This window comes from Thunnus albacares, chromosome 8 (genome assembly GCF_914725855.1).
Source record: "Thunnus albacares chromosome 8, fThuAlb1.1, whole genome shotgun sequence".
NCBI classification, from domain to species: Eukaryota; Metazoa; Chordata; class Actinopteri; order Scombriformes; family Scombridae; genus Thunnus; species Thunnus albacares.
Window position 1 is genome coordinate 18218088 of NC_058113.1, and position 12045 is coordinate 18230132.

The 12045-nt window shown below is 41.2% G+C and overlaps 1 protein-coding gene across 1 annotated transcript; it reads left to right on the forward strand.

The window, feature by feature from the left end:
• Positions 1 to 10254: 10254 nt before the first annotated feature.
• On the forward strand, positions 10255 to 12013 carry LOC122987369 (phospholipase A and acyltransferase 4-like). Its single transcript, XM_044359225.1, has 4 exons — positions 10255 to 10514; positions 10997 to 11120; positions 11295 to 11596; positions 11710 to 12013. The coding sequence occupies exons 1-4, from the start codon at positions 10461 to 10463 to the stop codon at positions 11797 to 11799; spliced, it is 570 nt and encodes a 189-aa protein (XP_044215160.1). The 5' UTR covers positions 10255 to 10460; the 3' UTR covers positions 11800 to 12013.
• Positions 12014 to 12045: the final 32 nt, after the last annotated feature.

Genomic DNA, 12045 nt, shown 5'->3' on the forward strand with positions numbered 1-12045 from the left:
TCCTCCTATTATTTCCACTTCTACCCCGGCCTTCCTGCTCTCTCACACTCTCTCTCCTTCCCAATTACCATTCTGTGTAGGGGCAATGCTTGCTGGGTAATGAGGAACTCTGGGCGTACCTATCTTATCTTAATAGCCTTAAAGGGCCACTCATTAACACAAACACTCACTCTGTCTCACACACACATGCACACACACATATCCACACACATCTGTCCCCGCACATCATGCCATAGAGAGAGAGAGATGGAGTGACAGGAAGAGAAAACGAGCGAGGGGCTTGATGGAAACAGTAGGAGAGAGAGTGAAAGAGAGAATAAGACAGGAGAGAGGAAGGGGATGGTGGGAGAGATGCAATGAGGAGAGGGTGAGGCGGGTGGGGGGGTGGGAGTCTGGTAAATGTCAGCAGTGTGTCTCCTGGGCCTGAGAGACGAGTTAGTGACAGGAGAACAATGGCCGCTGGATCCATTCAGAAACACAGCTGCTATGAGTGCATGCCTGGATCTGTCTTCTGCTTAGCCATCAACGGGCCACTTGTAAAGGCAGCGATAAATACATACACACACACACACACATACACACATATGCATACACACTAACAGATAAGTGCATGCCTGTGCACACTCAGCCACACACAATTGTGCATCCAGACACACAAGGTAAGCCCTGGATGTTATGAGGGATCAGCAGCGATGTGGACGGCTTAGTCAGGGCTGTCAGTCAATAACAGCCCCTGTAGACTTGTGAAAACTGGCCAATTGAACATAAGTCCTGCATATTCATATCTACTCTCTGCCAATGCCTCTCTTCCTTTTAAGACATCTCTGGCTGTATTCTATATTTCTGTTTGTCCACAAACCCAAATGAAAAGACCGAAACCAGCAATGAATTGAACATACCAGTAAGTATTGTCTGATACAGCTTATTTCTCTGTGCCATAGACCTCCACCATTGTCCATAATCTTTTAATAACACTTTTAAGTACACATTTATGTAAGACCCAGAAGGTAGTTTCACAACACTTACCACTGCTCTGAAGGTGTTCCCACAATCCTCAGACTCTATTTGTGCAAAACAAGGAGATATGTTATTTCCTGCTACGTGGACAGAAAATACAATCATATATTGGGAATTGGGTTTAAAAAAATGCAATTGTTATGCAGCAGACAATGTTTTTATCCAGCTGATTAGAGGAGTCTGAGGATTCTGGAAATACTTTCAGGACAGCAGTTAGTGTTGTCAAAGATCTCCAGGTATTTATCTTTCAGAAAATCTGATGCTCCAATATAATGGTGATACATGAGAGGCATAAACTGGGGCTATCCCACATAATCTGTCCTGCTGCTGTAAATGCTAATTAGCGCAACAATTGTGTATTTATCCGCAGCTGGAAATAGTCCCTAACAAATGCTCAGTTCACTCCTATTTGAGTAATGCTTGCTGAAAACTAGAGTAGTCATCTGTTTTATTTCATTACTTAACTTTTGAAGAAAAAAAAGACCAATATATTTAGGTTGTATCTGTTTTTGAAGATTTATGTCTTCAGTAGAAATGAAAGGGCTCGGGGTGAGGTGCCACAGACAAGCTGGGGAAGCCAAAAAGTCATGAAGGATGGCTTAATGTATTGTTTATTTTGGTCTTTGTCTGCATTGACCATAAGACAAATATAGAGCAAGGCCATCCTTATCCTTCAATCCAAGTCTGTCTTTTGTGTGCCTCTGTATCTCCTGCAGTTAAAAATATCTCATCTCTTCTCGTTCCTTGTTTATTATTCCTTGGTAGCAGATGGCTACTGTACATAGAACTGCAGAGGTATTGTTTGATTCCCTCGACAGGCTGCAGGAGTAAACCTCTGGGTTTTTTTCTCTTTTTTTTTTTTTTGGCATCACTGTTGGATGCCTCCCACCTCATTCTACATCGGACAGTAGCTAGATCACTTATCGACTCCACTCTGCTTATAACGCCAAGCTATTACCTCTGTCTCTGACTCTCTCTCACACACACACACACACAAAACAGTCATAAAGCAGGTGTGTGATCTAGCTGCAGGGCTCCCCACCCTCAGGGCTTCATTTAGGAGTTGTCAGAAATCACTTTACTCACAGAGGACAGTAAGCACTATTGGCATGTTCTTCTGTCTTCAGAGCCAGTGTACCTCCACCCTACCCCTCCCACCTTCACACAAAGACGCTTAAAAGACACACCTCTGAACTTATTACATTTATGAGATAGTGCTCTGTAACAGTAAAGTATGAACAAAAGTATTTTTGTCTTTGTCTCGTTTGCATACATCGTTTGGTTTGTGCGGTTTCTCTACTGAGGTCTCTGTGTGCCAAAGGCTGAACGGTTCCATTGTGCTGATGATATGTTTGCTTTAGAGATAAGGAGGCACAGATGAGACATCGATCAGCGCTCATTAAACACCTTCAACTGTGGAGGCACACACACACAAACACAGTCATTCACACGCACGCGCTCAACCGCACGCACGAGTAAAGCTGGCAAACAGGAAAATGTATTTAAGCTTTGAATGTATTTGATCTCATTCCAGCCTCTCACACATCGGTCTCCTACCATGTGAGCGACTCTCAAAGCTTGTATTAACAGCTGACTTAAAATGCTTGTTGTCACTAGACTTATCCATTAAGCTGTGACACCGCTCTCTCTCCATATAGACATGCCGACTGACCAGGGCCTTAAGCAGTGATTATGGTGTTGGGCAGTGGGAGCTGGGGGCTGCACCGTCATTAGTCTGGTTAATCAGAGCCTTGCTCCAGGTTAAGCTCCGCAGCCTCAAGAGACAGGCTGATGAGCTGAGAGCCGTGCCCAGCCTACAGTTCTTGGGTCTGGGCTCCAGCGGCTCCCCTGGCCCCTGCCTGCTCCAACCAGTAATCTATAACTCCCCCCTGGAGCACTGCACGGAGGCTCAGCCTCCTGGACAACACTGACACATGATGCATGGTAATGAGACACACACAAAATGACACACTGTCACACACACACCTGTTCGCACACACCCACACTTCCCACTGATGCAGTGTTAACAATCATCACTGAGTTTCTATGAGTTCACCCTTCCTGGCTTCAATAACTCTCCAAAAACAAGCGAGTGCTTCTGTGTACTACCAGTTAGCAGTGACCTTGACTTAATGACCGATGTGATTCGACATCTAAATGCTTAACTACCCCTGTCCATGGAGTGCAGTAAGAACCAGCTCAGCACAACGAGTGTATAATGACCACAGGGACTGTTGGGTTTTCAAACAGGAACTATTCAGACACACACACACACTCATATACAAACAAATTCCCATGAGGACAGAAGAGCCTCAGCTCAGCAGGGACCCTCCAGAGAGCCAGTTCTGCCATTGGCCAGCCTCCTCCATCCCAGTGTCCCCTGTGAGCTCATTAGCCCCAATCATAACCACTTCCCTATGTCTACTTTACACGCGCCATCCATCGCCACACTGCCACACACAAATTACATTCTCCATCAGGATCGGACGGATGGTGTGTGTGTGTCTGTAACTGCAGGAGTGTATGTGTGTTTAAAGGACAAGGAAGGTCAGAAAGCCCCGTGAGCCCCTGACATTTCCCAGCAGACTTTGCAGACCCTAGTAGAGCAGAGAGGAGAGGGCGGGAAGCGGTATGTGGGAGAGGAGACGACCGAGGGTGAAAAGTAGGTAGAAGGAGGTTAAGAAGTGTGTTTTCAGGTGATGAAGTGGACGGCCGGCTTTCAGTTCAGGGCTCCCGTGCTGCTCTTTTGTGCTGTGTGACCCAGATGGGCAACGAGGGAGAAAAATAGGAAGGAAGGGGTGGGGAGAAAAAGAGATAAAGAAAGAGGCTTTTCATTTAAAAAATGAGTGCAGGCTGCAGACACAGGAAGGACCCTAGAGAACCACAGAATGGGATGAGACAACAAAGAGCCTCATCATCAGTTTAGTGAATAGATCTGTCTATCTATCCCTTTTATCTCCCTCCGCTCTCCTTTTTTTTCAGTGTGTCTTCCTCTCTTAATCAGCCTCTCATTGTGTCATTACCTGAACCTGTAGTCTTAATCAGCGGCTTGGCACAGACATCATCGCTATCCACTGCCCTTTCTCACACACCTGCACACACGCGCACAAACGCTAAATAAACACATTTTAATGCGACACCAATCATGTCATCTACTCAATGAGCCCTCCTCCCCTCTGCCTCTTGTAGCCCACAACCCAAACATAACACATGGGACGCCCGTCTCTCCCGTCCATCAGCCTGCCAACACACTGCTGGTCTAAAAATGTGTGTGTGTGTGCGTGTGCATGGCTTTCTGATGTGGATCCCGAGGGAAAGGAGAATGATTTTAACTCAGTAACCTGAATCACCTCCTATCCCAAATCTTTGCTGTATGAATACTGGACGGACACACACACACACACACACTCCTATGCATGTCAGTGAGTGTGTATTGATAATGGCCATTAGCATATTTATGATCATTGCCAGCCTCTTATTGTTTGCACGCTCCATTAATCTTCATCTGCTGCCTGCCGACTGACAGCTCAATCTAACAGGCCATCACTGGGCACTGGGCATACACGCACACAGACACACACACACACATTAAGAATGCATAGTTGTACATAAAACATACTTGCATCAACAATCGAGGGGCATTGTCTCACACATGAGGACACACACACACATTCAGGCAGACAGCATGATTGACATTCACCCCTGTGAGTGTAATCACCGGAGGTTATCCTCCCCAGCTGTGCGGAGCTGTGCTCGGCTTCTCCGGTGCAGCGCTGTGGCATCGTATCCCGCGGGCTGCAAGTTCCTTCTGGGCCATAGGTGTGTGATGGTGCCCCTTGATCAGGGTGTACCAAGCCAACCTCCCTCCTGTTCCACAAATGCACTGATGTGTATCCCAGCCCTCCACCTTCATCAATAAAAGACCCCTTCCTGTGGTTGTAATAGCCAGTCCCCCACCCTACACCAAAACCCACCCCTCAGGCCAACATCTGTAAAGACATAAACACTCCTTGCAAGAGTAAAAAGCGTTAGAATCAGAAAAATGCAGCAGGCAGGGGGGCAGCAGAACCAGCCAGGGTGCTAAACTGTGCCTGGTTGTGTGTGTGTGTGTGTGTGTGTGTGTGTGTTTCATGTGATGACAGCATGTGTTTGTGCGTGCGCAAGTGAGTGCTCATGTAATGTGCTCTCAAATGTTAATGTGTTTGTTTAAAGCCAGTATGACTGACTGACTGACTCACAGGTGATTACTGGGTGAATGAGTGCTGGAAGCGAGCCAAGTTCAATGGGAGGTCTGTTCTCCTGTTGCCTCTTCCTTTCTCTCCCCCCTCTCCTCTCCTCTCATCTCCTCTCCCCCACCTCGTCCTGAATCACCCTGCTGCTCCAGGAAGAGCAAGCAGGGAGACAGGATATCTGTGCGTGCATGTGTGTGTTAAGACATATGCTTATCTGGGATATGCATTTAACATACAGTAGCAGATGAATGAAAGCAGAACATTCAGATGACTTCAAAATTCACCAATATGCTATAACTGACCAAGGGTTCACAACTACAGTCACTTTGTTGATTGAATTGAAGGACCCCCTGTTGACCTGTCTTAAAGGAAAAGGTCAACGTTTTGGGAAATAATATTTAGAGTTAAATGTGAAAATTGGAGGCAGGAGGCGATTAGCTTTAGCCTGATAGTCAGAATGAATTGCGATTCTGTTTCACATTATGTTCATGTTAGCCCATTTCTTGTAGGGTGGGGTATTCTGTTTTGTTTTGGCCTAACCAATCAGTAGCAAGTGACAAATCTGTCCTGCTGAGGTCATTTTCAGTTGACATGGAAGTTGCGGTAGCGGTCGCTAGCAGTTAAATTTTTCATGTCAATTAATGGGTTGTAATATCAGTAGATGGACATTTAACTTTTACAGCTGTAGCAATGTCATCCACGCTTGTCCTTATTTTTCATGAAAGGTGGCCAGATAGCTGTGTAGCGGTATTATTTCTAATCTCGCCTACAAAGCTCTGATAGGTTGATTGTGTCTCCAACCAGTGTAAACAGACAATATCTGGCACAACAATAGACCTATTTGATTAAATCTGAAATGTGGGATTTGAGGTCTGGAAGCATGCTAGTTTAGCTTAGCTTAGCATAACAACTGGAAGAAGGTGAAAACAGCTAACTTTTCTCAGTTCAACACCTCTAAAGCTTCATAAATACTACATTGTATTGTGTTTGTTTAATCTATTCACAAACAGAAATGTACAAATGACAACCTGGTTTTAGGGGGAGTTATGTGCTTGAACTATTTCTTAATGAACACGGTTTATCAACCTGCACAACTTCTGCGCAGCTTTTCAAACTCGCTGATAGAACAAAACTACATGAAGTCACGGCTCCCAGCTGTTGCCAAGTAATAGTTTGTTTTCCCCTCCAGTCTCCATTTACTCTTTAAAGCTTTGAATGAGTTAAATGAAAAAGTGATTTGGTTTTTTATGCAAGTGATTCGGATTCGGAACAGAGTGCAACCCACTTCCTTTATTTTTTCCTTCCTGTTATCTTGTGTAGTTTCATATCTGACTGGGGGACATTTCCTCATAACTTTACATCTGAAACAAGACTCCCAACATTTTTATTGATAAACCTAGTGTGAATTAGATGACGTCTGGTGTGTGAAATCTATGGAAGTGTTTATCTTTAAGCTATAATATAGTTTAATCCACAACACACAGGGTGGAACAAGTCGTAATGCTTCTCTTTCCTGAGCCATAAAGCTATTTTTATAGAGGCTATCTATAATATCCCACTATCAGAGATTATAGAAGTTTTATTGTGATCTCCCACAGAGAGTAGAGTTTTATGTAGCTTTAGTAAATCATTCTTTTCCTCTGTTATATCAGCTTCTAGGACTGTTAGCCTGTGTGACTATAAGAGTTGTGCAGTGTTAACATTTATGAGGTATAAGCTAATATATTTGAATAGTTTATGGAAGCAGTAAAGTGTGAAATACATAATTTGCTAACATGTACTGTGTAAAACAGCTCTTAAAGATGAGCTGTGAATACAAATGCAGATTCTCTATTGTTTAAGCACATTCATGACTGGTGCTGCTCTTTTTTTCTCTCTCTGTACCATCCTTAATAGTAAAACTCCTCCTGTCAGTTGTAGAGAAAAAGAAAATATTTAAAGTGAGAACGAAGAATATGTCATACTACACGTCATGCATCACAGAAAACTGAGGAATAATAATTTTGTAGATTCAGATTTTTTAGATGCTCTTTCCATTGATCGCAAAACATCTTTCAACAACTAGTGTTTGATAAATTAAGTGTCAAGAGATTTGAGTATACTATGTTTTGGAAAAAATTGATTTTTTTTGCCCTGAAAACAACCAAAACAACCATTTCACCTCTAAGATTAGACACACACTAAAACACTTTTTGCTGCTGCCATATATCCCAAAGATGACAACTGCACATCTCACTTTACAATTAAAATTTAACATCCAATACACAGTTTTATAAATCTATCTGTACCATAATATCTCATACTGCTACACATACTCAGTCTTTTGGTACAGTGTTACGTGTCAGACTGCACAACAGACTCTTATTGTACAGTTGTATCACTTCTGTATTGTCTATTTTTATGTGTAGGGATTTTCTTGAACTTCCTGTTTTTAGCCTTAAAGTAGAAAAGAGAATCAGAGAAGATGGATTCCACAGAATTTCATTGTGCAGTGACAGAAAATAATCTTGATTCTTAAATGAAAAATTATATTGTGTAAAACATGCAGAGTAAAGACGGTCGTAATGCTGAACGTCTTGTTTTTTATTTTCATTTTTTGTGTCTTCAAACCTTTTAAACTATACAGTAAATTCTGTATTTGGTATTAAAAAAAAGTTGTTAGAAGATATGAAAGCTTAGTATTCATGGTGGTTTAAGTCACATGACTATTTGATGGACATAAAGAATCCAGAAACAACCTCAGACACCGAGCTGATGGATGTAAGGTCACCGAACATGTTTGCTTGACTCTGATGCTTGTTTTTGATGAATTGTCAGTAATCTGATGGTACATTAGAGGGATTTAAAGGTAAACTAATCAATTTCTGATTAAAGTCTTTTGTATTTCATAAGTTTATTTCTATTCTTGTGCTCAAACTTCTTTTTTTTATTATAGAACTTAATTTATTTTTGATTTAACAATTGTGCTTCAACTTCTAGCACAGGATGGAATTTTTTAGAGATTATTTTGTTCCCATTTGGTTTATATAAGATCTGCTAAAAATGACTAACAATCAAAGAAAAAACACAAACTCTTTGTTGATATGACTTCTAACAATCTTAACCCCACATCACCTAATTCATTATACTTAAACCTTAATAATAACACACACCATGTGCTGCTCTATACACCATCCAGTACTTGCATTATGTTTACATCTTTGGTACAATTCTTTGTTTTCAGGGCAATGAGTTGGTGACCTGGTTAGTGTGCAGGAGGAGAGAGTTCAGATTGATGTATTAACGCTGCGATTCTCTCATCATCAGCTTCATTTAGCCCATGATTAACACCCAATCGTAATGCGTGATTAAAAGTCGGAGTAAAAATATTCCATACATATTTAATATTCCACTAACAAGGAATCCAGCTCCCAAACTGCCAACAAAATAGATATACACCCTTAACCCACACACACTCCCACATACATCTCTCCTTTCCTCGCCTGAAAACACACACCTAAACATTTCGCGGCTATCTCCCCCTCACCCCGGTGCTGGCTAGGTGGAATTAGAAAACCAACCCCGCGGTCTCATTAATTAATTAAACACCATGTGCCAGTGGCACCTGGGTACCGGTTATCACTGCCACTCAGACACACCGTGATCTCAATAACCACCCCACCACAGGGCACAGAGAGGGGAGGCGGAGGTGGAGGGAAAGGAAGGGAAGGGACATTGATTCTTCTTTCACAACTTTGAGGTAAAGACAGTTTCTTTAAACAGGAAAAGATAGAAAAGAGACTTCATGTTTCTGTGCAGGGAGTAAAGTGGGACGCCTTTACGCTGAGCCTATACAGCAGAGCGTGATGAGTGTTTACTGCTGCGTGTTTTTGTTTATGTGTCTTTGCCTCCCTTACAGGCTCCACGGGACCTTTTTATCATCTGGCCTAGCAGGGCCCCTAAATCACCGCCGCAACACCCTCCTCATCATCTTACTCTTAAGATCTCTGCGTGAACACACACACACATACACGAACACACATCTGCTCTTTGATTCTTGTTTCTTTTCTTGATTTCTTCTAGCATTTCACATCCTTAAAACTGTCTATAAACATTTTGTGTGTTTGTATTGTGTACAGTGGAAACAGACTGTTTTTATCCGAGCACCGTGTATTTTTTAATTAATCCGATGCCAAAAGCTCAGTCGGATTTCTCAACCATAAAAAGTCCTGTAAAACATTTAAAACCAAGTTCGAATGCAAAAATTACCCAAATTGATGGTATGAGTTTCACACAATAAAATAGTTGGTTCCCTTAGAGAATGAAGGAAACACCGAATTTGGTGCTTTTGCTGTTTTTTATTAACTGCATGACCTCAGAGCTCAGTCATAACAACTAAACCACTAATGTTACCCTCATATATAAACATCAAAATATGTTTTTGGCAAAAGTATTTTACTGTTTCAAAATGTCAATTTTTTTACTGTATGTTTTATGTCTTTAGCGTTGTCATGTTATGTCCTGAGGTTTGATTTTATATGAGTAGTATCTCATTTTGAATATTATCTGAATATGTGATATGTGCGAATGTTAACAATTAATTTTTTATTTCATGACCCCAGCTCTGAGAGATTTTCCAGTCCGATGAATATTAAACGATAATATTATTGTTTTATTTTATTGTTTGTATTTTCTAACATTTTTCAACTGCTTCTATCCAAATGTTTTAATATGCAGGACCAAGATTAAAGACAAAAATTTAACTCACAAGATCACATACATTAATTGACTGAGACATACTGCTAGATCTATTTTAAATTAAACCAAGGCTACAGGCACTAATTGGACCTATTGGGACAAATAATTTGCAGTTCTGAAAAACAAGTGGTATCGCTGTTGGTTTCTTTGCGTTTCAACGTTTGAAATTGACTCTGAAGAAATGTGCGAATCGATACGAGGCGTGGGAATTGAAAACTCGATGTAGGTGGACTACACATTTTAAACAAAATCAAACAAATAACAGAATGATTTGTTTTTGAAAAGCTGTGGCTGACAGTGTCTTACTGAACCTGATAAAATAATACAGCATGTGTTAGATTAATAGGTAACATATTAGGCTGCCTATCATCTTGAAGCAGTTACAGTCAAGGCCGCTAAAGAGGACGTAATAGCTATTACACAACCAGTGTCCGTCTACACTTTAGTTTCTGTTGACTTCAGCTGACAGGAACAATGGCCCTTTTGGGGAATTTGAACAGTATTCTCTCCCAGACGACATCCCGACAGGTGAGCTTTTATAAATATATTGAGAAATGTTTATCTTGATGCAGCAGTACCTGTCTGCTGGGGTTTGTGTATATATGTGTTTACTGACCAACTTTTAAGAATAAGTATAAACATTCACTAATAGTAATTTTGGAGCTAAGAAAACTCTTAATTATGTGTTATTCTCAACATGAGAAATTTCACATCCTACAGTAAGAGTACACTTGTCATTGTAAGATCTTCATTAGTGCTGCTGCTTGACTTTTGTTTCCTGAATACTGTCATACTCATATCCTCCCTTATAATGTCCTTCCTTGTTATATGTTCCTCTCAAAAAAAGAAAAAAAAAACAGTCAAATTATTTGATTTTATGTCCAGCATCTTTTAATTTCCCAGATTTCCACCATAAATATCAACTTCTCATTTGAATTCAGTGAGAAGATCAAGAGCAAAGAAAAAAAAAAGGAGAGAAATAGGATGCGCTGTGCTCTTTTTCTCTTTAGATTGATCAGAGTGTGTCCACAGCAGAGAGTGGAGACTTGATTGAATTTGTGACCCCGTGGTCGGGATTGTCTCTTTGGGGAGTTTATGTTGGAGAAGGCCTTGTTGTCCATTTTGGAGTGGGAGGTGAGAAACTGAAATGTTACTTTATTTGAACAAATAATTTCTTTAGTGTTAAGTAAAGAAGTAGAGGTTTATTTTAGTATGCATTAGAATTTCCCTTTAAAAAAGGCGACTGAAAACAAAAATATACCAGGTTTATTCTACTAAGAGCTCATCATCTTCATATTTCCCCTCAAGATGAGAACATGACACAGAAAGCATGCCGCAGCTTCCTTCAACAAATGGCTCCAAAGTCGAAAAGTGATCATGTTCTGAAGAAGACCAGGATCAACGAGCAGCTCATCACGGACATCAAAGTGCCTCCAGGAACCCGCATCAGGGTCAACAACGACGAGCACAATCTGGTTCCATCTCCACAGGAGACGATGAGGCATCGCTGGGAGACTTTTCTGCACCAGGAATTCAAATACGACCTGATGAACTTCAACAGCGAGCATTTCGCCACGTTCGTTCGATATGGCCACGCCGTGTGCAACCAGGTGGGTTCAACAACACATAGGTGAATGACTGATTTGTGGTTTGGTAAATATTAGGTCTGAAACCAATCAGCTTGTAATTTAATGTTCCGATTATTATTTCTTTACTTTTTTAGATTCCCTTTAAAAAAAAAAACGAAGCCCATGTGGACACAACTCAAACTCTGCAAATGATAATTGAGCAACGGATCGAGACACAAACATGAGATCTTCTGTGGTGTCCCTTGTGCACATCTGTCACACCAACTTTGTTAATGAGAGAAATAAAAATCTTTCACTGCAAAATTGTCCCGAGAATGTTTCATTTAACATCTCAACACATCACATCTGTTCAATGCAAAGAAAAAAATAAATCATGGAACAACATTAACAACGTTTCAGTGCCTCCATGCTTCCCCTCAAAGTTCTTAGCAAACTCTATTAAAGGCCAAAAAAACTTAACGACAAAGCAA